Consider the following 24,563-nt stretch of genomic DNA (forward strand, 5'->3'; position numbering starts at 1 on the left):
GTCATTAATTCAGTGTCTTTTATGGTGGGTTAGAGGTGTCCCTGTTATTTGCCATCATCTTGGCACAGTCCTAACTGGACCTTTGACATGCATGTGAATGGTTTGAGTGTGATGCAACTAGATAAAGTCTGTAGCCATGATGCTCCCTGCATATGAGAGGAGAAAGGTTTAGCAACAGCCTGTGTTTCTGTCAGACTACAGGCAGTATTGCTGGTAAACCCTGAAGCTGAGGTGATGGAGGTTTCTCTTTCTCATTGACTTCAACAAAAACAAGCATGTGTTGTTTGTTGTAATGTTTTTATCTGAATGTAGTTTTCTATTTATGAACGCCTTACATTATTTATCACTGTTCTTAATCTGCTCATTGTGGTCTACATTATGTTCATGGTTTTTATGCTTTATGTTTATGGTTTCCTGATACGCTGCCAAGATCCTTCCATTCATCTACTGAATCATCCATATCCATCCAAACATCCAATTATCCATCCATTCATCCGTCCACATCCATCCAATCATCCAGTAATATGCAGGCCTATGTTTAATATTCCTACTTACTTTGTTCTGTTTCTCAATTTCCTTTAAGGCATGTTACTATGTATTCTTAATAATAATAATAATAATAATAATAATAATGCACAGCAGTAATTCCATTACTCTTTAATTCATCAATAAATACTATTTTGTACAATCATGAAAGTAGAAAGTTTTCACAATTTCATTTTCCATGTGAGAAAAGACAATGTAAAAACAGACAGAACTGCATGATCAAAAAATGATCTTGTGATTAATTATACACATGAATGCGAGACCTTTGTTTTAAAAATGTTAAAATATTTTTTTGTCTTTCGGATGCACAACAAAAACCACTAAACACATGCCTGTAGGTAAATCACTGCAGAGATTCTCTAAGGTTATTGAAACCAGACATACTATTTAAAATAATACTACAGTACTAAAATAATGCACCAGCAATTAAGAAGCTGATAAACAGTATTCTAAGCGGGTAACAAAGTAATAAAAGTTAAGGGAATAATTGATATAATTAAGGTGCATTTCAAACATCATCTCTTGTACTGTGTAATGATATAGAGATGTGTTCCCCTTAACCAGATCTTTCTGTAACACTAACAGTGCTATGGAGAGATGGGAGTTTTTATGGCCATATAAATTCAGCCAACAATCCATCTGATGTGATTTACTTTACAGATATACATTACTATTAATGTATTCCTTTATTTATTTCTTCTCACTGCAAATATACAGTTTGTACTGTACAGAAATACTGTATGAATATTTATGCTTTGCTCTTGACATAACTCGATTTAACTGTTTACAAAAAAATATGATTTTTCAGCAAACGAGAGGTGAACCAGTTCACAGTCTAAGCTGCAGCTGAAAGTGAATATGCTATATTAAAGGCATTGAGGCATAGAGTCAGATCAGAATCCATCCTTTCTTTGGAATGCCAATAGCAATGGAAGAAAAAAAAAATAGACAAGAAATCAAAGCTATACACTACCTACAGCAACGCTGAAAACAAATGTCAGTAAATGTAGTTGTTTAGAAGCTCAGCAGCACCTTTTCCTACATAGACAGAATTACTCCATTGCAGATGTACTACAGGGTCAAAAGTATGTGAACACCTGGATATCACACCCTAATGTGGGCCTTTCTCAATATTGGAAGCACACAATTGTTTAAACTGTGTTCACTTTACTCTAACTAAAGGGCTTAGGCCAAACTTGTTCTAGCATTACAGTGCCCTTGTGCACAAAGCGAAGGTCCATAAAGACCTGGCATTATGAAATGATCGTAAGTGGTCAGAACTAAGTGCAGGTGTGAACTGGGTCAAACGCGTCTCGAAGGCACATTGTGATCCAAACATTCAAACTCTGATCACATTCAGAGGTGGTGTGGGATGCATATGGCCACATCACATTTGTAGTGTGAATGCGAATGCGTCTCGAGGCGTCCCAGAGAGCAACAAATGGCCGCCTAATCAACTGCATCTTTGCCCTAGTTGGAAAATATGTAATCATTGTAAGACTCTTTGGAAATGGTGCTGAACATTAGAGCTCTCCACCGCCAGGCTAATGGATAAAGGTCACACTATAACAACAAAGATGAAAGCAACTGTTTTTCATAGTTTCATTTCTTATCTCTTAATCATTTATAAGATTCATTTGCAGACCACGTAATAATAACGACTTGTAAAGGTACCTGTAAATGTAATTTGTGGGACATTTCTGCTTGAAAATAAACGCAGATGAAGACTGACATAATAAATGTGCATGACAGCTTCTCTCCAGCGTAAGTGATGTATGAAATCCGATCACAAGTGGTCACTGGAGACGCATTCATAATGCCAGATGTGAACGGCTATGTGTCTCGGCTGTCCACTTGTGATCTGCTCACCAGGACGCACGTTAATGCCAGGTGTGAATGGGGCCATAGTTTGCGGAGGTTGGAGTGGAAGAACTCCAGTGGGCTGCACAGAGCCCTGATTTCAACCCCAATGAACAGCTTTGGGATGAACTGGAAGACTGAGTGCACTCCTCTCCCAACATCAATGCCTGACCTCACTAATGCTCTTGTGGCTAAATGAATACAAATCCCCCCAGTCATGCTCCAAAATCTAGTGGAAAGCCTTCCCAGAAGAGTGGAGTCTGTTATAGCTGCAAAGGGGGGGGACCAACTCCATATTAATGCCCATGGTTTTAGAATGGGATGTACAACAAGCACAGGTAGGTGTGATGGTCAGGTGTACACATACTTTTGGCCATACAGTGTATAAATAACCAATTCAGCAATTTTTTTTAAAAAAAAGATCTTTTTGTCATTCCTGCCAAAGGACATACTAATTACGGAGTAATCCTTTTTTGGACCCTTATCCTTCTGTCTTTCCATGAAATGGACTTGCCCCCCTCCCCTTGACCTTCAGTTGCTTTAATACAGGATAGCATTAACGATTTTGCTTGTTCACAAATTTCCCCATACCAACTTGATTCAATCCAAATTCCTGGACTATAACATACATCCTGAGGACATTTAGTAAAAAAAAAAAAAAATCGTAGCAGCATTAACCCTATCTCACTGTAGAGATAAACTTAGCAAAACATTCTTTGAGTTTCTTTCAGAACCTTGGGTCAACTTGATAAAAAAATTCCCACACAAAGTGATACTCCTTGTAAATGAAACTTTGAAAGCTGGTACAGTTTTGCTGATACTGTTTCTAGTATAACTGATAATAAGGGAACTAGAATTCCCAACAGGATACATCAAGAGGGAAATCTCTTTGAAATTATTATACAGGCACTGTATAATAATTATTCTGGGTGAAGAGCCCAAATAGGAGATTGGAGCATCCAATCAGAGGCTTGTAGTTTGGAGCTGTGTTTGCTGTACAGGCTGATGCTCAGGCTCACAGTCTTTCACACCTCCATCATTTCGCATATACATGAGGAACAGAGTCACTGTGGCAAACGTGGTAGCATTGACAGGGAAAGCCCTGAGAAGAGTAGAGGTTAGACCTCGAGTAAAAACCCTCCAGCCCTCCCTCTGCCAGCTCTGACGGACACAGTCCATAATTCCACTGTATTTATTAACACCACCTACGCCATCTGCCTGGAGGCGGGACTTAATAACATCCACTGGATAGGTGGATAACCAGGAAGCAATCCCAGACATGCCCCCTGCAAAGAGCAGCTTGGGAATGATGTAGAGGTCGTCTGCTTCACATCCCAGCGAACGCGTCAGGACATCATAGGACAGGAAATACACTCCAAATCCTGGTGTCTCACGGATAATGGTGGTCAGCATGCCACGGTTGATTCCCCTAATGCCTTCTTTCTTGTAGATGCGAACTAAGCAGTCCAACGAGTTCTTGTATGTCTTCTTGGAAGACTTCTTCTCGCCTGTGCCCTGCATCTGCATGCGAGTCTTGGCTAGTTCCATTGGGCAACAAATGACGCATTGGATAGCACCGGCTGCAGCGCCTGCCAGAAACTGGTTAAGAGGGGTATCTTTGCCCAGCATGCGCATTGCATTGCCCTGCACACCAAATACAATGGCGTTGATGAAAGTCAGGCCCATCATTGGGGACCCAATACCTTTGTAGAGCCCAAATATCTGTAATAAAAGAGATATTAAACAAACAAGAAATAAAGTGTGAGAAGAGGCACCCTAGAACTGCGAGAGATGAATAAGGAGCAAAATATAATAGATCTACAAAAGTAAGCATGATCATGTTTCAGTGAGCTGACCATCCATTTGACTTAGAGGTACTCTCTTTTCTTTTTTTTAAAAAAAAGGACATTCTATTCAGCTATCAGCACAACAATTACAAATAAATCATACATACAAAATCTTAACATGCAACTTCCTTAAAATAAATAAGGACCTTAGCTTTTAACAACTCTCACCAATGGCCATAATGAAAAAAATTCAACATGGCTACTAGTCAGCCACTGTTAGCCACATGGCTGTTTCTCACTGTTAAATCAGGTTAAAACTTTTATTAAGCCAAAAACCACTAAGAAACCACAGAAATACTGATAACACAGCAGACTTGATGATGCGATTCTTTATTATTTGCATTCAGTTCTTTCATCAGTATATTCCTCAAGCACTCCTAGGATCAGGATGGCATGTTTATCCTGGAGAGTGAACGAGATAGCATGCCATCAGAGCTTAATTTAGCTCTCTATGCATGTTGTCCTTGCTTACCCTGGGTACTAAAATATCAGCAAACCTCCATTGCCAAAATCAGACCTTGCTGCAGTAGCAAGTCAAGATTTTTCTCTAATTTACCGCACTAACAATTAGACATCTAAAGTTGAATGTGCGCAGCTGACTTTTTTTTCTAAATCTCTCATTTATTACCCAAGACCAAAAATAAATGAATGTCATACTCACGGATTCTTGATGAACAATAGACTGGAAGCAATGGTATGTTCCGCGATACAGGGGCTTGTCCACATTTTGTACCTGAAGTCTCACCTGAAAGTTGGATTTCCACAATTATAACCAGCCCTTATGTGCAAACGTCATGTCCATAACACATATAACACAACTGAACTGTACAAACATGTAGCAAATGAGCAACATTAACTGAATCTTTGAATCAAAGAAAGAAAAAAAAAAACGCAACAATTAAACACAGCATAAATTTAAGACACTGAACTGCAGTGTAGTGAATAAAAAATAGGGATTTGAGTGCTATGTCGTAGCTGAGGGATGCTGTAATGAAAATAAATCAATGAAAACCCAAAACACGCCAAGTTCGAATGGAAATAAAGAAATTCACCTTGACTGTACTTACTAGGTTACCCATCCGTGCAGGGGTTGTAAATCCCTCACCCTCATCTACAACAAAGTAACACTTATGCCGTGAAAGACAGCCCCTGTAGCAGGGTTTACAATGAACACAGGAAAAAAGCAGGACAGCGGCTGTGAAACACATTGTATCTCAAAGCTCTGAACCCACTCTCTGTGGCGGTTAGAATCTAGAACAATTAAATTTCATTATAAAGTTATTATCATTATCTTTCAAATCCATAATACTGACCTAACATCTTGACAAATACTGTTTTAAATGAATGTTAATGATTTTATCCCCAGATATTATGATATTTCCCCAGCATATGCATACATGGAATGACAGGACAGATGAAAGGAGCAGTATAACCGAGTTCTTGTCAATATCCTACCCTTTTTTTCTACAGAAATCTACTGTCTAAATTGATTTAGTAGTATTTTGTTTGATTAACATGATTAAGAAAAGATCATTCTTAATATTCCAAGATCAAGATTGTAATAACGTTAATCGTGCCTTAAAAAGGACACACACAAGCCAGTGTACAGTTACGCTCCGAGCCAGAGCTGGGAGTCTTTCACATGTGTGCGTGCATTCAAGGTTCTGTGAAAAAGGTCATACTTCAGAGGGGCATTCAAAACAACGAGAAATGAACGGGAAATCTAATCTGTGGTTGGAACAAACAGTACATAACTGCTAGACCAAAACACTGCAGAGCCAAAACATGAAAAGAGCTCAGCTAGTGCATGTCACAAGTGCATGCTCACATGTGACACGGTAACCCACAACCAGAACCTCAAGCCAACCTGTGTGATGGATAGTTGTTTTTTTTTTTTTAAAGTAAACACACAAGAAGAATGTTGTTCTAGTTTCATTTCATGGTTATGAACATATCGTGTTCTTATTATAGGCTCATTCTGGAGCTTTGTTCACACCACTAGAATATTCTGCTGTGACAGAATAACAGATAATCAATATCAGGCATAAATATTAGATTATAATTGGGTTAGAGCAACCTAAAAAAAAAGTTGAACCCACCTTAACAGTATCAAAAGGATGTCCAACCAACACACCAGCAGCACCTGTAACAAATTAAGACTTAAGTAATGAGAAGCCAGATATGTTTTGGAGGTTTCATTGCTGAATATTCTGCCTTTCTAAAGAAAAAATAAACACTAGTACCGTCAGATAACCTGTTCATGAGATGATGTTTCCCAATTTTTCTCTCCAATGTGTTCATCTGCCAATTCCCACCCACTAGCCACTTCTCCGCTATCGTGCAACAGCGACCAACCGGGGAGAGTGAAGGCCAACACATGCTTCCTCCACAACACGTGAAGCCAGCCAACAGCATTTTTCCGAACTGATACTCATGCTGCATCACGGGGCAGCGTAAACACACACAGATAAAATCGCTATCTACCCCCTTCCGCATACTTGAGCTGAAAGATGTGCACAATTGGCTGGTGTTGATGTGATTGACAGTATGCCATCCCTCCCATGCCATCCTAAAGACCAAGGCCAATTTTGGCTGTTCCATTGTTGGGATTCAAACTCGTGATCTCCTGTTGATAGGGCGAATGCCTTTCAGTTGCACCACTCAGGAACATGATATTTACTTTTACTAAAGATTTTTTTTTTTTTTAATTCTGCTCTCTCCTGAGTAAAATTCTCTGTCAGATACACAAACATATATATTTGTGTTAATAGAAAATATCTTGGTCAAAAACTAGGTTGTGTATGATGGGCTTGTCTTAAAGCAAACACTGATATCTTTAAAGAAATCCATAGGTGGATTTAGATACCTAATGAGCAAGCCAGAGGAGGCAGTGGCAAGGAAAAACTCCCTGAGAGGACATGAGGAAGAAACCTTGAGAGGAACCAGATTCAAAAGGGAACCCATCATTGCCTAGGTGACACCCGATAGTGGGATTATATTATAATCGTTACACTTCCTACACTAATGTTTAGTGTATCAAAGTTAAAGCACACCATGGAAAGCTAGCTGTGAAATAATACGCAATACACTTGCCCAGAATATCCAAATGCTGATGCGTGTGCTTGATATGCTGCATGACGCAAGGACTCTGGTGTCCTTGGATCATACGAATGAGTGAGTGTGTGGCAGTATGAACCCACTTTAAGCTGCAGAACAGCCATTTTGATTGGCTGGTTAGAGATCAGCAGAGAGGGAAATCAGACAGATGTGTAAATCAGTACTCTGGTTAGAGTTTACTGCAAATGATGACTATTAAACCAGTGTCACAAAACAGATTTTCACACACTGGTAATTGTCTCCCTTGTTGTGTTGTGATCTAGAGTTGATTATGAATAAAATATGATGCTGTTGCACCAGGAGTGCTCATGAAATTCAACTGCAAGTACAGGTTCAGTAGCAAGCATTCTGCCCAAGCGCAGTCAAGTTGTAAAAATAGGTTGTTCTGAGAAAGTGAGGGTGCCAAGGCATCCACTGATATGTGCACTAGACCTGAGAAAGAGTTCATATAGTTTTGTTGCAAGCTTGGATGTTTTGCATGTCAAGCCTGAAAAAAATATGATTATGAATATGAATATGATTCCATGATTGACTTTGGCAGATTTATATTTACAATTATGCACAATTCTACATTTCAGCTTTGCATTTCATGAGTAAAAACAACACTAGTAAAATAAATAAATAAATAAATAGTAGTAGATATGTCTAGGTCATTGCAGTTCATAGCATTATAGAAGTATGAAATAGGAAACATGAAAATAAGCAGGTTGCAGTGCTTTGCTGCTCTTTGTAGTTTGTGATTTCCCACTTCTGGATGTTCACACTTACCTCCAATACATCCTGCTGCAAAGTCCAATGCCATTCCTTAATTTCACTTTTAAGTGATTGAGAAAAATGACGATTTTTATGGCTAAATCTTGGTGATGGGCACCAAAAGACACGCAAATGAAACCGCACTGAGGCTAAGCAACACCGAGCTGCTGCAAGTGATGATGTGTACACTGGCTTGGCTAGCTAATTAGCCAGCTTCCTGTCTGTAAACTTTCTGTAAACTTGTGTTTCTTTAAAGTGTGAACCTCTGTTTACGATTTGTCATTTACAATCAACGGTTACTGCACAACCAAAAGATGCTCGGACTTGCGTTTCATGCCTGTCTCAAGTAGCAGTCTATTCTAGTACTTTCTGAATGGAGCTCCCACAGAGCGACTGAGTCCATATTTAAGGAAGGGTTTGGGCCAATAGAGTCGCGTGAACGTAGACAACACCCCCTACTGCCCACTGGCGCGCGCTCATGGGTGTGTCTCAATCCGAGGAACACGCTTTAAACCGGTATTCCACTGTGCACTTACAGTGGTATTCACTATAAAGGTGCTTTCACACCTATTTGAGCAAAACTGATACTTTTGCTTTGGTTTAGTTTCACACTGCACATCATTAAATAACCACAAAAGCAAACTAAATGTTGGTTGAGAGACATGGAGGACTGAAGAAGTACTCTTACAGCACTTTCATTCATTGGCCAGAAACATAGTGACAGCAAAAGGTAAACAAACCTTTGCCAAGTGCACACAGAAATCACAAAAAGCCTCTGTTTACATGCACGTCAATATTTGGCAATATTCTGATTAGTATTGAGTCATGTAAACGCCGCAATCTGATTGGCCGATTCAAATTAAGACAGTATTCTCATTCCCCAAATTCTGATTCCCATCCCTGGAATATGCCTGTTTTAACTGGAAATCTGTTGCATGTAAACACCTTATTCAGAAAATCTACTGAAAGGAGATATATGCACATGCTCAATCCACAAGGAATTGTGGGTGCTAACAGATGCTTAACTTAACAGATGCTTACCCGACCCTTTCCGTTTCAAGGCAGTGGTGTTGGGAGTTTTTGATGGTGAGAAGTGTTAGAGTGCTAATTAAATTAGTGTGAAAAAGTAGTAATAAAATACAGCATACTCTATAACCAACTACAGCATCAACATCAGTTTATGCAAGTGCAACTCAGTTAGGCTTTAGACACTGATGACGGCTTTTATGATATTCTGTGCTATTATATTCTGTTTATGTATCACAGTTGCACTGTGGGACGAGGCACTAAGGAAAAACATTTCACTACAATAATACATCACATGTATGTAAAGTATGTGACAAATAAAGAACCTTGAACCTTGAACCTTGACGATGAGTCGTCTCTGAACTCATATAACCAGCAGCACTCATATTTCCCCCTTCCATCTGGCAAAAGTCTTGATGACTAAAGAAGCTGCTTCATAAACAGTTTCTTTTCTTCTATATTCAATACAGAATACAGATAATTCAATTCATATTTTTTTTCTTTTTAGTTTACTTTTTTGGTCTAAACTTCTTCTCAATTTGTTGGTTCATGTTTACGTTTGTTAATGGTTTCCTACATTACCCACAATGCCATTCATCTGCCCGCTGATAGCGGTGCCAGTGGGAAATAGCTTGCTTCATTTCTACCTACAGAGACCATTGCAGCAGCGCTTTAGTCCTTTAGTCTATCCAGCTCTCTCACCTCCTCATCTGTACACTCTGGTTTAAACAGATAGCGTTCCAAAGCATTAACTTCAGAATTTTCATCTCAAAGATCACTAGCTAGCTGTGATGATGCCTACCACATCCCCAAACTCAAATCAGTTGCATTGCATTCTGGGACTTTGAGTTCAAATTATCCCCTCTACTTCTACACTAACGTACTCATATGATGTTGAATGTAACTGAAAAATGTTGAATAAGAATGTCTTGGAGGGCTCACTTTGTGCACAGGAGCATTGTCATTGTGAAGGGCTGGAACATGTTTGGACCCCTTAGTTCCAGCGAAGGGAAATTTTAATACTACAGCATACAAAGACATCCTGTACAACTTTTTGGCAACAGTTTTGGGAAGGAACACACATGGGTGTGATGGTCAGGTGTCCACACACTTTTGGCTACATAGTGTAATTCTAGTTCCAGTGCCCTTGCATAGTGTGTGCATTAGGATACCCTAGAAATGGCTTAATCCCCAGTTAGTGCACTACATGAAGAACAATTGGTTGATTTGAGACGCGCCCTGTTGTGTGCAAAGACGGAATGCGCGTTTGGCACCTGCCCATGCGCTTCAGCCTGACCAGCGCGCGAGGCCAATAGATCATCTAACAGGCTTCAGGAGAAAGAAAGTTGGCCAAAAAACAAAGTGTGATTTGCTCCTGATTGTGGGGTGAAATAATAGCTACATAGACTTTTATCCTGATAACCACAACAATTTACAACAACTACCACTGTTAATAATAATAATAGAAGTAATAATAATAATAATAATAATAATAATAATAATAATAAATCATTATCATCACCATGTTGCACAATGACAGTGTTTTAGCTAAGAGCTGACAGCTAAAGCCCAACAAATATATATATATTTTTCATTTTAAACCTAATAAACTAATAAAAGAAAACCTGGGACAATATTCCGGGCTTAGCAGCTCAATAACTCTTCATAATTGAGTTTAATAATAATAATAATAACTTAACCATGGACAATCCTCAGAGGGCAGGAATAATATCTACAGTGTTATTTTTGTGTGGCATTCAAGGTTTTGCTAGTTAGCCAGCTAGCTAGCTACAGTAGCTACAGTAGTGGTGCTATGTCTTTGTGTATGGAGAGCAGACATGCATGTAGCAGACTTCATTGCCGGCTCTGTTGGAGGTAAAATTCCCTCTCTGTCTTTCTACACAGTCTGCTTTATACGTCGTCTTTATGGAAGTACTTTATGTAAATTAAAAATGGCGGTGACAGTGTGGGGGTTAGCCTTTCTCTTACAGCACTGTTATCTGGACTGATTCCAGTAGCTCAGCTAGCTTAGCGGTTTAGACCTTACTGTAGATGTGGCGAAGGGCAAGCTGGTTAAAGGCATATATCTTTAGATAAATGAATGACATCTCTATAAATTTCTATAAAATGTAACCCAAAAGAGTGTGGGGTTTGTATTTGTCATATTTCTCTCCTGCTTTGTGGTGTTTTCAGGAGCTTTTGGAGTGGCAGTGGGCTATCCTCTGGACACTGTTAAGGTAATATTCAGACATTATTTGGAATACAATGACTGCTGAATGAATGTATTACTGCTGTTTCTTTTATGTATTTTATTTTATTTATTTGCTTTATTTTATTCAGGTCAGGATACAGACACAGAGGAAATTGGTTGGGGTTTGGCAGTGCATTCACACAACCTGCAGGAATGAAGGGGTATGTACAAGGTGTGAAGAATAAAGAGGTGTTTGTCATTTGCACAGTTACACTGGGTCTTGAAATGCTGTGATCAGGCTCAGATTTAGACCCAGACAGTACAAACACTTATTAGATATGAACAAACACATATTTAGACATCAGTGGTTGAGATGATGCAGTAATGTAATAAGGTAAATGAAACAGTGGTGTACAATGGCAGAGTAATGTGACATGTGCTATTAAGTTATTTCACTGGCAGAGTAAAAGTGACGTGCTATTAAGTCATTTTAATGACAGAGTAAAGTGACATGTGCTATTAAACTATTTCAATGGCAAAATAAAATGATGTGCTATTAATTCATTTTAATGGCAGAATAAAGTGACATGTGCTATTAAGTTATTTCAGTGATAAAGTGATGTGCTATTAAGTTATTTCAATCGCAGAGTAAAGTGAAATGTGCTATTAAGTTAATTCAGTGGCAGAGTAAATGTGACATGTGCTATTAAATAAGGCAGAACAGTCAATGTGACATGTGCTATTAAATAAGGCAGAACAGTCAATAAGAGTACAAAAACAAGTACCTAATAAATCTGGATAGTAAATATCTAAGTGACCGGAAGTAGCAGTAATAAAGTGTTGCAGTGCCAGATGAAGTTGGCTATTAAGTAGTCTGATGGCTTGGAGATAAAAACGGATGCAACGGAAGCGTCTGCCAAACAGTGATGCAGCCTCTCAGAATGCTCTCTGTGATGCAGCGGTAGAAGTTAGAGATGATGTTAGAGGAAATGCCAAACCTCTAAAGCCTCTGCAGAAAGTAGAGACGCTGATGAGCTGCTCTCACTACTGTGTCTGTGTGGAGGCTCCAGGAGAGATCCTCGGAGATGTGGACACCAAGGAACTTGTAGCTCTTAACTCTCTCCACCTCCACCCCGTTAACGTAAATTGTGTTTTATTTCTATTGATAGTTTAAATCAGTTTATAGGCTTCTACTATGTATTCACAGGTGTATGGCTTCTATAAAGGCATGTCGATGCCCATGACTACAGTCTCTATCAGCTCGTCTGTGGTGTTTGGCACATACAGGAATGCGCTTCAGGTGTTGCACCACCTGCGGGGTAAAAGTGCAGATGCCCCCCGTGCCAAACAGGACATCTTTCTAGCAGGCTTCGCTGGGGGGATTGCTCAGGTACCAGCCTTGCAGTTTTTTTTTTCCTATCAAACACACCAAGATGTATGATACGTACATTTCTATACTGACATACACATCTGCAGTGCTCACACAGTTCACACAAATCTATGAGATAGCTGTTACTAATAGTCCTAATATGAAGCAGATATATTGCAAATTTTATGATATTTTATGATTTATACCACCTGATTGGCTGATTAGATAAGTTGTTGAATGTTCGGGTGTACAGGAGTTCCTAATAAAGTGGACAGTGAGTGTATGCATGACATAATAGTGCTTAGTATTTTATGCTTCTGTCATCAGATTTTTACTGGAACACTAGTACAATGCTTCATATTAATTCACAGAGATTCTCTTTAGTAGTTTTGAGCAGAGTTCATTATGAACAAGAAGACTGGCCTTAAATACTGTATAAATATGAAATAAAAAGATTATTTTTAGTACCTGTCACATGACCTCCAGCCCTTATTTACACTCCCATCTGTGCATACACAACCAACACCTGGAGCATCACCAAACACTGGAAGGAAATTTGGATGTCTGTTTCCATAAATTTTACTTCTACTGAAAATAAGCATAAAGATAAGCTATATATTTTGAAATTAATATTACAAATACATTGCTATAAAATTTGAATGATTACTTTTAACTGGATAACTGGACAGTTATAACCTCATGAGACATATTTGATTCACATTAAACATTAAATATTTAAAGTACATTCAATTAAAATTGTAGCAAAAGTTGAAGACCTTCCAGAAATTGTACTGTTTTGAAAAGATGAATTTCAGTTTTCGTTAGCATGGAAATGGTTATTAGTTATAATTCATAGGTTTTTACGTGTAATTTGTGTGTTCCAGGTTTCAGTAATGTCTCCAGCGGACATTGTGAAAGTGCGTCTTCAGTGTCAGACCCAACTGTATCAGGGATCTGACCTCAAATCTAGGCCTAAATACCACGGGCCTGTACACTGTCTTTTAACCATCACCCGTGAGGAAGGAGTGCTGGGCCTTTACAAGGGAGCCGGAGCCTTAGCGCTAAGAGACGGTCCATCTTTCGCCACCTACTTCCTTGTCTATAACACTGTCTGTGATTGCCTGTCTCTGGACAAGAATGCGCAGCCAGGTAAAAAGATCACTTACTGTCCACTAAATTAAACTTCTACTCTGCTGAAACTAACTAATCAAGTCAAGATATGTTAAGGTTAGGAGTGCAATGGTATATTAGTATAATGGTACACCAGTATAAGAAATAGTTATACCATTAAAATTTTGTTACACCAGCATATCTATGTTTTTAATATGAGAAAACAATTGAAGGCAGAGAGATTCTAAGGATAGTGGTTTACTTGGACAAATAATTTAGCCTACTACTTAAAGTGCTGTAAACTGGCGTATGTTGTCACGTAATGTCATCCTCAAGAAAATATGGCTTTGTAAGAAGACAGACTATATTGCTAAAAGTATATGGACACCTGACCAATCACACCTATATGTACTTTTTGAACATCTCATTCTAGATTTAGTTCCCCCTCTTTACTGTTATATTCTCCATGCTTCTGGCGAGGCTTTCCACTAGATTTTGGAGCGTGGCTGTGGGGATTTGTGTCCATTCAGCCATTAGTGAGGTCAGGCACTGATGTCGGGTGAGGAGGCCTGGGGCACAGTCAGCGTTCCAATTCATCCCAAGTGTTCAGTGGGGTTGAGGTCAGGGCTCTGTGCAGGTCACCCGAGTTCTTCCACTCCAACCTTGGCAAACCATGTCTTTATGGAGCTCGCTTTGTGCACAGAGGGGCATTATCATGCTGGAACATGTTCCTTAGTTCCAGTGATGGAAAATCTTAATGCTACAGCATATAAACACATTTTAAACAATTGTGTGCTTCCAACTTTGTGGCAACAGTTTGGGGAAGACTCACATATGGGTGTGATGATGGTCGGATATGCACCAGCTTTTGGCCATATAGTATACCATAAATAACCAAAAGCATAATGTTTGCTTGTACAATTGTCATACCATATTTATTTAATACCATATTTTCATGAAGTTCCATACACATTGTTCCAGAGTGGAAGGTGGTGATGCTTGCTGGAGGATTAGCAGGAATGTGTGCCTGGAGTGTTGGGACCCCCATGGACGTGATAAAGGCCCGCTTACAGACTGACGGTGTGGGCAAGAGACACTACAGAGGATTTTTTCACTGCATAACAGAAAGTGTCCGAACTGAGGGAACCGCCGTTCTTTTTAAAGGCCTTATGCTGAATTGTGTACGCGCCTTCCCAGTCAACATGGCTGTTTTTGCCATGTATGAGCTAATCATTCGCTTTCTACGAACAAAGTCGTAGGTCATTCTACTTATCATACAGCACTTATCATGTATAAGCAGCAATATCACACCATGAATATGAGAAAATTGGTGAGAATTTGGAAAATCATTCTTGAGTGACAAACCTAGTTTTATGGTGAACTTAAGGAAAGTTTATTAATGACGTTGTCTAGTTTGCATTGATTTGCAGTGACTACCTCTACTGAAAGCGTAATATAATTTTATTAATATATTTATTTATATTTATTACATATTGTGTTTGATCATTTCCTGGTGAAACTGACACTCTGCTTCATATTGCCCATTTTATTACATATACTGAAAAACTTTATTAAGGGTAATTTAAACATGCTTCATTTGAATTGAATAGTAGACATGCAAACTGTTGTCTCACTAAAGAGGACCTTTTTATAGCCTATCGTTCTTGTTGCTTTAAGCTAATCTCTATCTGTTGTATCTGTAGTTTGTGTATTACAGGTCTGTTGGATACCGCAGAACCTTAGGGACAGTGAAGTAACCAGAACAACAACTTTTGTTTTGGAAAGTTAATAATGATAATGGTGTGTATAGGGAGCTCATCAGAACACCATATATACCAGAGGATGAACTAGTAAATACAACTTCACTCTATTCAGATGCTTGTCAGAAGATATTCTAATAATCAGGATAAAAAACAGAAGTAAGGAGTTTTTTACAAAAATATTAAAGAAATATATTGAAAAAACAAATGATTCTTGATTAAGGCGGAACATGGATGGAAGCAGTGAAAATTCTAAATATCCAGAATCCCACGTTTTGTATTTCCATTTCCTATGGACATTAATGTCACTTTATTATCCTCCCATGCACTACAGATGAGATGGATAGAGATTACTGGCATTTTAACAAAGAAACTACTGAATATTTAATTTCCTCCAATGTTAATTTTATTTTATAAATTAATATATAATTGAATATATAGTTGAATTTGATGAATTAGTATGACTGGGCGTGATTGAGACAACTGTAATAACATATACAAATCTTATCTTACTTTATAATATTTTCAATGGATTTATGTCTATTCTTCTATCAAAATGTAAACATATGAACAATGCCTCTTGCATCATCACAGCTTATGTACACTAATTCAGTAAAGGTGTCCAGATCAACTACATAAAACAGAATAAATTTGTCTGAGCTACCTCATGCTTAGTGATAGTTAAATATCGGACGAGTATGGCTGTTATTCATCTGGTTTATTTGTATGACTTCTTGCTGGACATCTCTGTGATGCTTTTTGTAACACTGTCATAGTGTCATATTTTCTTTGATCAAAAGCATATGACTGGTCCTGGTGTGTTGTGGATATTGCGATACTGTACAATGAGCTAGAACATAATTCATACAATGAGAGCTAACAGTTCCTCTTCCCCCTTCAGTTCCGTTTCTTTCTTAGACTAGAAATCGAAGTCTAGCTTCCGTGGAGTCATAAACTGCTTGACTAAGTCATCTGTAACTTGTTTGCGTCTTTCTTGGTGAGCTGCGATCATTGGTTGAAGGGTTTCAATTAGACATTTCTTAAGTTCTCCAGTCAGGAGTGCTCCACTGGAATAATCCTGCAAAAAAATAAAAAAACAAAAAAAAAACAATGTACAGTAGCAATGTGTTGGCTTCCTAGAAAAGTTTAATAATGTTTGTTTTGTGCTAGAAAGAAAAAGTCATATGTTGTCTGTGCAGTGTTTATATACCTGTCGGATTTTCTCCAGCTGCTCGTCATCCTCGAGGAAGAAGGTCAAGTACATGAATGACACATCCACATCTGGGTTTCCTCCGTATTTCCTGTGCTCCTCTATAGTGTCTTTCCCCCCGGAGAATGCATGCTTGTTGATCTGTGTGAACCAGATTCAAGAGGTATGGTGTTGATTTGCATTTTTTTTTGTTTGGTAAGATTTTTTCCCTTGTTTTTGTTCTGCCCTGAACAGGACATTGTACCTAAGCCTCTCATTTGAATGTTTTTACCCCAATAGTAAAACAAAAAAATAGAAACATCAGTGCTTGGCTGTGTTTGTGTGTCTGGGAAAAGGCTTGTACGGTACCTTTGTTTTGATCTGTTTGGCTGTGTCAGTCAGGAAGATGGAGGAGTTCGGGTCACTGGCGCTCATCTTGGTCTGAGCTCCTTGTAATGCAGGGAAAAAAGTGGAGTGTAGAAGAGCGGGCTTGGGGTAGCCTACTCGAGGAGCAACGTCTCGTGTCATGCGGAAATATGGGTCCTGAATTGAAAAGTGTATATAAAAAAAATACTCAATTAATCACGTCTGTTTAAAATAAAGATGAAAAAATTTAATATATACGGCACATTTTACACAACTTTAACCATTTTATTATATTTGAAGGGAAAAGCCAAATGTGTGGTGTTTATATTTTGATAGTATAATATTTTTATTTTCATCATGATATTGCTCACACACCACGGTCCCACCCCTGGGCCATTCTCAGTAGAATCATTCTGATCAGCTAGCCAGCAATATATGCCATGTACATGCTACTTTTTGAGTCTTAATTTGTTCAGTGTTGCCTTTCAGTCAAATGGCAACCTTTGTACCTGAACCATAGAAAATCTTGTGCTCAGCTTTTCTATTAAGCCAACAGTCTGGTGGGGAAAAAAAAAAAAAGAAAGCTCACTGACCTGGTCAATAGCACAGGGGATGAGACACTGCAAATCTGTCCTGCCATTGAAGATCTGTGGGAAAGAGCTGCTGAAGGAAGGAGCTGCCTGTATTGCAGGAAAACTGATCTTCCCTTGAGACAAATAGTATACAGAGGCAGAGATTTGTTGCAACCAGACTTTTGGCTTGATGATCTAAATCTATTTCTGACACAGCAGTATTATAGTTTTAGGGTGACTTACCAATGCAGTCACTGTCTGTGAATCCAAAAATGCCTTTAACTTGGTTAAAAGTTACATGTTTCTGTATTTTCACCACATTTTTATAGAATGATGAACTCAAGCTGCAGAGATAAAGACACATCACAAACATATATGAATCAGTTTTATAGTCAAGATCTCAGAGCTGTACTCCTGAACATACAATACTATGCCTCTATTACTAACAATCTTATTTGAATTAAAAAAAAAAAGAGAGAGAATAATGGCTCCTTTTCTTTCAGGGCACACATTATTACAGAACCATCTTCAACAATTCCTCAGTTTCATTAACTTCAATAAATGCAAAAGTTTTGAGGCTTTCCTTTATGCACTAAAGCTATTTATAGACCAAATCAACAAAGATATTTCCAAGAATCATTTTACTGAACTAATTGGGTTGGTTGTTTTTTAACACAAGAGCAGCATGCGTAAGGAAAAATGTTTTGGGGAAAAACTACCCACACCACAACTGCCAATCAAAAAGTATCTGTGTACACTTTGTACTGTTATTTACCCCATATAGTCTAGATCTGAGAAAATAAAGGTCTTGTTGACATCAAATCCACAGGCGATGATGTCTTTGGCGTTCTCTACAGCGAAGCGGCGACACTGTTCCTGCGTCAGGTCCTTCCACAGATACTTCTCATCATCGGTCATCTGGATGACCAAAGGTACGTTAAACACATCCTGAAGCCACCTACAGGACATATGCAAATATTAAAACCTTTAAATCTGGCTGCTGACTTTTGAATACTAAGCAACATATGAACGTAAACACGTGTGACTGAAGAAGCTGCTCGGATACTTTCTACTCTGCTTACTGCACACAAATGAATTTCGGTGAGTGCTATGTCAAACTAACTGAGTTTGTAGATAGTTGGCCTCATAAGAAAAATTCTAAGTCTGACTATAATAAAATGGTGTCTTGGCTATTATTTTATGATGCTTGAAAAAATACTTGGCATTCAGCACACAGTTTGTCATCAACTGCTGTTGACATTTGAAACCCAAATGTCTTCAATGTATAGCAAAAAACAAAAGAATTGGCCTTGCCGTTCCAATACTTTTAGAGAGGATCGTATATGGCCAAAAGTATGTGAACGCCTGACCATCACACCCATATGTGGGCCTTCATCAAGCAAAAATGGACCCGTTATGGAGGATGGAGATGACCAGGTCCACTACCAGTGCCAAAGGAGTGGATTAAGACAAGGTCATAGGTGGGTGTTCATACTGCGTCATACTGTTGCTACAAAGTTGGAAGCACACAGTTATACAGGATGTCTTTGTATGCTGTAGAATTACAATTTCCCTTCACTGGAACTAAGAGGCCCAAACCTGTTCCAACATGGCAATGCCCCTGTACACAAAGTAAGGTCCATGAAGACATGGTTTGCCAAAGTTGGGGTGGAAGAACTCGAGTGGCCTGCACAGAGTTTTGACCTCAACCCCACTGAACACCTTTGGGATGAAATGGAACACCTACTGCACTCTCGGCCTCCTCACCCAACCTCACTAATGATCTGTGCAAATCCCCACAGCCACACTTAAAAAAAATAAATAAATAAATAAATAAGTGAGAAGCCTTCCCAGAAAAGTGGAGGTTGTTATAACAGCAAAGCCAGGACTAAATCTGGAATTAGATGTTCAAAAGGCACATATATGGTCAGATGTCCACAAGCCCTTGGCCATATAGCGTACAAGTACAATACAGTGAAATTCATCTGCATATTCTAGCTTTTTAGGAAGCTGAGGGAAACATCATGATACATTATCCCAATACAAAAATAAATGTGGTAAACTGATTCACGATATTCATGACTATTTAGTATGAACGCTGGTTGACAAAGGTTTATTTAATTAAGGATGCACTGTTCTCAATGTTCTAATGCTAGCTAACTAGCTTGCCCCTTCCTAATTCCTAAGTCAATAACTGTAGAATTACATTCACCTATTTTTTAACTCTGAATGAGTTACCTATGCTATAAATGAATAAAACTCATCACTAATAAAAAGCATTAGTTTAGCATCAGCATTGACAACTCTTGCCCTGTAGTTTGTTAACCATCCAAACAGAACAGAAGTCATTTATCATAATGACATACGAATGCTGTAAGATATTGGACCTTAATATATCTTGGCCTGAACTGATGAAAAAACACTACTTTAAACAATAGTTTCTAGTTATTTGCCAAGTGTCAGTGCATTCAGAGATCTTGATCATGAACATACTCACTTAGTGAAGATGAAGGGAATAAGGTGGCCCACGTGCATTGCTTCTGAGGAAGGCCCTCTGCCTGTGTAGAGAAAGAACGCCTTCTTGTTCTCGTAGGCGTCCAGAACCTGATGCATGTCTCTGGAGGAAAAAAGGAAAAAGAAAAAAAGCAACCATAACATGAAAATATTGCAACACTGTAGCTAGCAGAAAGAGGGTATTAATATTAATTACATTTCATTTTTCTGACCACGGCCAACCTGTGAGAGAAGAAGACTCCTCGGCGGAGGAAGCGGTGAGGTGTTTGCTCTGTGATTCTGCTTATTCTGTCGATAAGCTCCTGATCAATCTTACTGCTTCCGAACCTCACTGCGAACACAAAATGCCCCAATATGATCAGTCGGCTCTTAAAAATCAGTGCTGTGCTGAGTAAGGAATAAAACAGTACGGGGCACGCTGTTGTTATAGGAAAATAATCAATGATACGATTGTGTAATGCAACCCGACGCCCCTGTTTCATTCCTCTTATACTACAGCAATTTGCCAGTGACTAAAATCTTTGTTAATCAATGTTTAAACCATGTCTAGTTACATGTAATGTTGCGGACTGTCCACGAGACAAGTTAGCTCCTGATATCGCAGCTATAAACAGTCTTTCACCAGCCTAATGTTTCTCTCTTCTGTAGTTAATAAGACTGAAAATGCAGCTTGGCACGTTACCGAGAAACCAGAAAGTGCAAACTCCTCTGTCCTGAAGATACCGATACTCGAGACTCCTTCCATAAACGTTAAATAAACATCTCCTTACAGATGACATTTTTCTTTAAGTAACAACAATTCCTGTTAATGAGCTTTTACTATAGAAACAATAACGTATTAGAGTTCAGTTTAACTGAACGCATTAGAACAAGCACATTAATAAAGCTGCTGGTATTAAAAAAAAATTACAAAAAAAAATTATCGACACCTTCTGACCAATCAGATTCAAGAATTCAACAGTACTGTGAACAAATGACTAGGTCTGTTTATAGCAAACCATGTTCTTGTCAGCAAGTGTATTTACGTAGATAAACACAAAATCATCTACAATTTGTAAATGAACACCAACCTATGAGCTTGTCGTAATCCACTCCTTTGGCACTGGTGGTGGACACGTTCCAGGGGTCCACCTGGTCATCTCCATCCTCTAGAGCTGGTCCATTATTGCTTGATGGAACTTCTTCAGTGGGGGGACAACCAGCCTTGTATTCTTGTCCTGTCATCTTTTTGTAATTAACCTTCAGCTTCAGCAGCAGCTGTACAGCAGCATCGATCTCGGCCTGAACAAACACACACGACATCTTCAGCTAACTAAATAATTAATTACCAGTAATAAAAAAAAAAAAAAAAACGTGATGGACAGAACAGTAGAATTGAGAAGGTTTCTGTGATTACCAGACACTTGTATTAATAAAAATGCAGTTGTTATTACTTACTTTAGCAGCTTTCTCTGCCTTTAGGGCTCGGACTTGGTCTCCTTGGAGGTTCAATTTCTCGTAAAGTTCCATGGGGGTCAGATCACAAGCGGTGTCTCCCTGACAGTCTGCCATATTTTATCCTTTTATTGGCAAAAAAAAAAAAAAAAAAAGCTTTCAGTTTAATTTTAACCTGCTATGATGAAATATGATTTAAAATAATAATTTAAGTGCAAATGTACAGTACATGACAGCAGCCCTAAGTGAGTGGAATATTTTGTCAGACATCATAAGAAGCTAAAAATACAGAAAACTCATATCAGCTTATTTAATATGATCAGAAATAAACAGAGGATTGTCATCTCTAATGAACGGCAGAATGTCAAAACTCCAGCTGAATTAATAAGATAAAGGAATTAAATTAAAGCTTTTTCTGAGTACTGTGGATCTGTGCCTGATTCAGGTTAAACGCACAGGTACGCATAGGTTCTCCGGTTTGCTACAACCTCCTAATAACATGCCGGTACTCTTTGTCTTCTGGAAAACATGTAAATATCTTATGTAGCTACTGAAAGGGAGTACCAAATGAAAAAAATTAGATCTTTAAACAAAATAATAACAATTTACACCAATCATCCTGTTCAAAAGTTTACACCCCCCTGGCTCTTAATGTATCATGTTGCCTTCTTGAGTATCAGTGAATGTTTGCACCTTTTGTAATAGTTGTGTTTGATTCCCTCAGTTGTCCTAAGTGTTATCATTTGGTCATATAGCTGCTGTTGGAAAGGGGTCAAATATGCAGAAGATGCTGGAAAAGCAGAGAATGTGCAGGACCTGGAGGATTTTTCTGAAGAACAGTGGGCAGTTTAACTGCTCAGGACAAACAAGGGACTCAAGAACAACTATCACAAAACATAAAAACAGTCTTTGATCATCCAGGTAACAACAAAGTATTAAGAATCAAGCGTATGTAGACTTTTGAACTGGTTCTTTTATGTAAATTCAGTTATTATTGTGTCTTGTGGACTATATGGAAACATCTGCTATGTGAAATAGCTTATTCAGGGCAGTACTAATAAAAACAAAATGCAATTTTTATGATCTCGCTTATTATTTTTTAAAAATGGTTAACATTTTGCAGATTCTGCAAGATGTATGTAAACTTATGACCCCAACTATAATTTTGTCTCTGTAGTATATGTTCAGCATTGATAAATGGTTGTGTATTTACATTATTATACAGTTGTTATGCTTATAACATATGACAATTATAACAACCTAACTAAAAGAAAAAAAAAAGCTTGTGTCTTATGACATGTGCTTCATGTTTGAATGATATGAGGTTTGAGAGTTGAAATGGAGAACCTTATTGGTAAGGTTTAAATATATGTTGCAGTGTATAAAGTCTGTACATTCACCTTGTGTTATGGGAATTTACCAGATGTATGTAGGCCCTGCCAAAAAAAAAATAAATAAAAATAATTAATTAACACCACTGGTCTAGGAACTGAAAAGATCAGACTACATTATATATGCATGTCTATACATATACATACATACATTTTATATATACATATATACATATATATATATATATATATATATATATATATACACACATACACATATATACACACACACATATATATATATATATATATATATATAAAATGTAAAATAAATCAGAAGTATTATTTAGGACTGTTATTTAGAACAGCATTTCTCAATCCTGGTCCTCCTGGAATAGCCCTGTCCTGCACATTTCAGTGTTTTTTCTCTGCTCTATCTAAGCTCAGGCTTGTTCAGTACTGATTAGTCATTGGATTAAGTGAGTTTAAGTGAGTTAGAAACAGAGAAATGACCACAGTGTGAGAGACAGGGTTACTCCAGCACTGAAAAGACAAGCTCTTCTCATTTTCTCATCCACGGTTTTACAGTAGCGTTGTTCTTCAAACAAAACATGATCCATGAAATCAGCACAGCAGCTTTGACATGACGCCTGTTCTACACTTCAGTACAGCAGCCTTCCTATCACGCCGTTAACGTCGTCACGTGAATTCAGCATACAGCCAGCATATGGACACCTACTGTAACTCACTGCCAGTCAGCTAGACAGCTATGTACAATATTTTATTCTGGCTAACTTGTAAACACTAACCGTGTAAAAAAAAAAGTTCTGAATGTTTATAAAGCGAGGTTATAAAGGAGTACAGTACCGTTTCGTGTTTCAGGAGCCGGCTTTTTCTTCAATACATTCCGCTTGCATCAGATTTCCCAACGTCAGTGTGACAGCAAAAAGCTTCCGAGTGAAACATAGAAAACAAACATAGTTCCGGACAACTAGACAAATGTTCCAACTTACTTAAAACAATATTTTTTATTGAATTTCGGATATTAGTATTTCCAGATACGTATCACGTTTTAGTCGATATCTATGAAAAAATGTTCCTATGTGTAAATAAAGACGGTTTAAAACTCGTATGACTCGTACGATATTTTGCCGGATGAGCCGGATGTATTACACACACTTCCGACAGTGCGGCTGTTCGAGTCCAAAGCTTTGGGAGTCGACTCCGATTCTAACTCGGAGTCGAATCGACTGAGTTATAATTGGTCTATTCCACACACAAATGTTCTTGATTTTTTTTTAAACTAAATGAAAAATGTGAAAGGATTTGAACATTCATGATGAACAACTCAATAAATATACAAAAAAAAAAGAATCATGATGAACAACTGCCACTTTAGTTTGTGGCGGATATGTTGCAGAATCAGCAGAATTTCCTTCTCTTATTAAAAAAGGGAGTCGTGAGAAAATTTGAGCCTTTGGAGTCGACTCTTGATTCCCAATGACCAGAGAATCGACTCCTTTCTGGATCAGCTCCTAGCCCTACTCTTGACTGAAGTAAAACGATTTCGTTCAGTAG

General features: G+C 38.2%; 3 protein-coding genes across 15 annotated transcripts; 1 reads left to right on the forward strand and 2 right to left on the reverse strand.

Annotated features, from left to right (window-relative positions):
• Positions 1–641: 641 nt before the first annotated feature.
• On the reverse strand, positions 642–8,515 carry LOC113534026 (mitochondrial basic amino acids transporter). 10 transcript variants are annotated; one of them, XM_034308279.2, is made up of 5 exons: positions 8,139–8,181; positions 6,353–6,396; positions 5,306–5,364; positions 4,915–4,998; positions 642–4,128 (listed from the first exon to the last, which is right to left on the reverse strand). In XM_034308279.2, the coding sequence occupies exons 3-5, from the start codon at positions 5,330–5,332 to the stop codon at positions 3,370–3,372; spliced, it is 870 nt and encodes a 289-aa protein (XP_034164170.1). In that variant the 5' UTR covers positions 5,333–5,364; positions 6,353–6,396; positions 8,139–8,181; the 3' UTR covers positions 642–3,369. The 10 variants fall into 10 exon arrangements, with proteins under 10 accessions (XP_034164170.1, XP_034164173.1, XP_026782389.1 ...); XM_034308282.2 differs by having other exon boundaries at positions 5,321–5,364; positions 8,139–8,169; XM_026926588.3 differs by lacking the exon at positions 8,139–8,181 and adding an exon at positions 6,508–8,109.
• A 1,921-nt stretch (positions 8,516–10,436) lies between these two features.
• slc25a47b (solute carrier family 25 member 47b) lies at positions 10,437–16,137 on the forward strand. The gene is made up of 6 exons (XM_026926864.3): positions 10,437–11,024; positions 11,343–11,386; positions 11,490–11,561; positions 12,548–12,730; positions 13,594–13,858; positions 14,801–16,137. The coding sequence occupies exons 1-6, from the start codon at positions 10,988–10,990 to the stop codon at positions 15,076–15,078; spliced, it is 879 nt and encodes a 292-aa protein (XP_026782665.2). The 5' UTR covers positions 10,437–10,987; the 3' UTR covers positions 15,079–16,137.
• Positions 16,138–16,282: 145 nt separating this feature from the next.
• wars1 (tryptophanyl-tRNA synthetase 1) lies at positions 16,283–24,139 on the reverse strand. 4 transcript variants are annotated; one of them, XM_053237723.1, is made up of 13 exons: positions 23,853–24,139; positions 23,055–23,090; positions 22,348–22,483; positions 21,658–21,779; positions 21,291–21,501; positions 20,443–20,551; positions 20,204–20,323; positions 18,482–18,664; positions 17,950–18,050; positions 17,728–17,840; positions 17,138–17,311; positions 16,790–16,930; positions 16,283–16,657 (listed from the first exon to the last, which is right to left on the reverse strand). In XM_053237723.1, exons 4-13 carry the CDS (start codon positions 21,769–21,771, stop codon positions 16,499–16,501), a joined length of 1,425 nt encoding a protein of 474 aa, XP_053093698.1. In that variant the 5' UTR covers positions 21,772–21,779; positions 22,348–22,483; positions 23,055–23,090; positions 23,853–24,139; the 3' UTR covers positions 16,283–16,498. The 4 variants fall into 4 exon arrangements, with proteins under 4 accessions (XP_053093698.1, XP_053093699.1, XP_026782663.1 ...); XM_053237724.1 differs by lacking the exon at positions 22,348–22,483 and having other exon boundaries at positions 23,075–23,090; XM_026926862.3 differs by lacking the exon at positions 22,348–22,483 and having other exon boundaries at positions 23,853–24,138.
• Between the last annotated feature and the right edge of the window lie 424 nt (positions 24,140–24,563).

Source organism: Pangasianodon hypophthalmus, chromosome 10, assembly GCF_027358585.1.
Source record: "Pangasianodon hypophthalmus isolate fPanHyp1 chromosome 10, fPanHyp1.pri, whole genome shotgun sequence".
NCBI classification, from domain to species: domain Eukaryota; kingdom Metazoa; phylum Chordata; class Actinopteri; order Siluriformes; family Pangasiidae; genus Pangasianodon; species Pangasianodon hypophthalmus.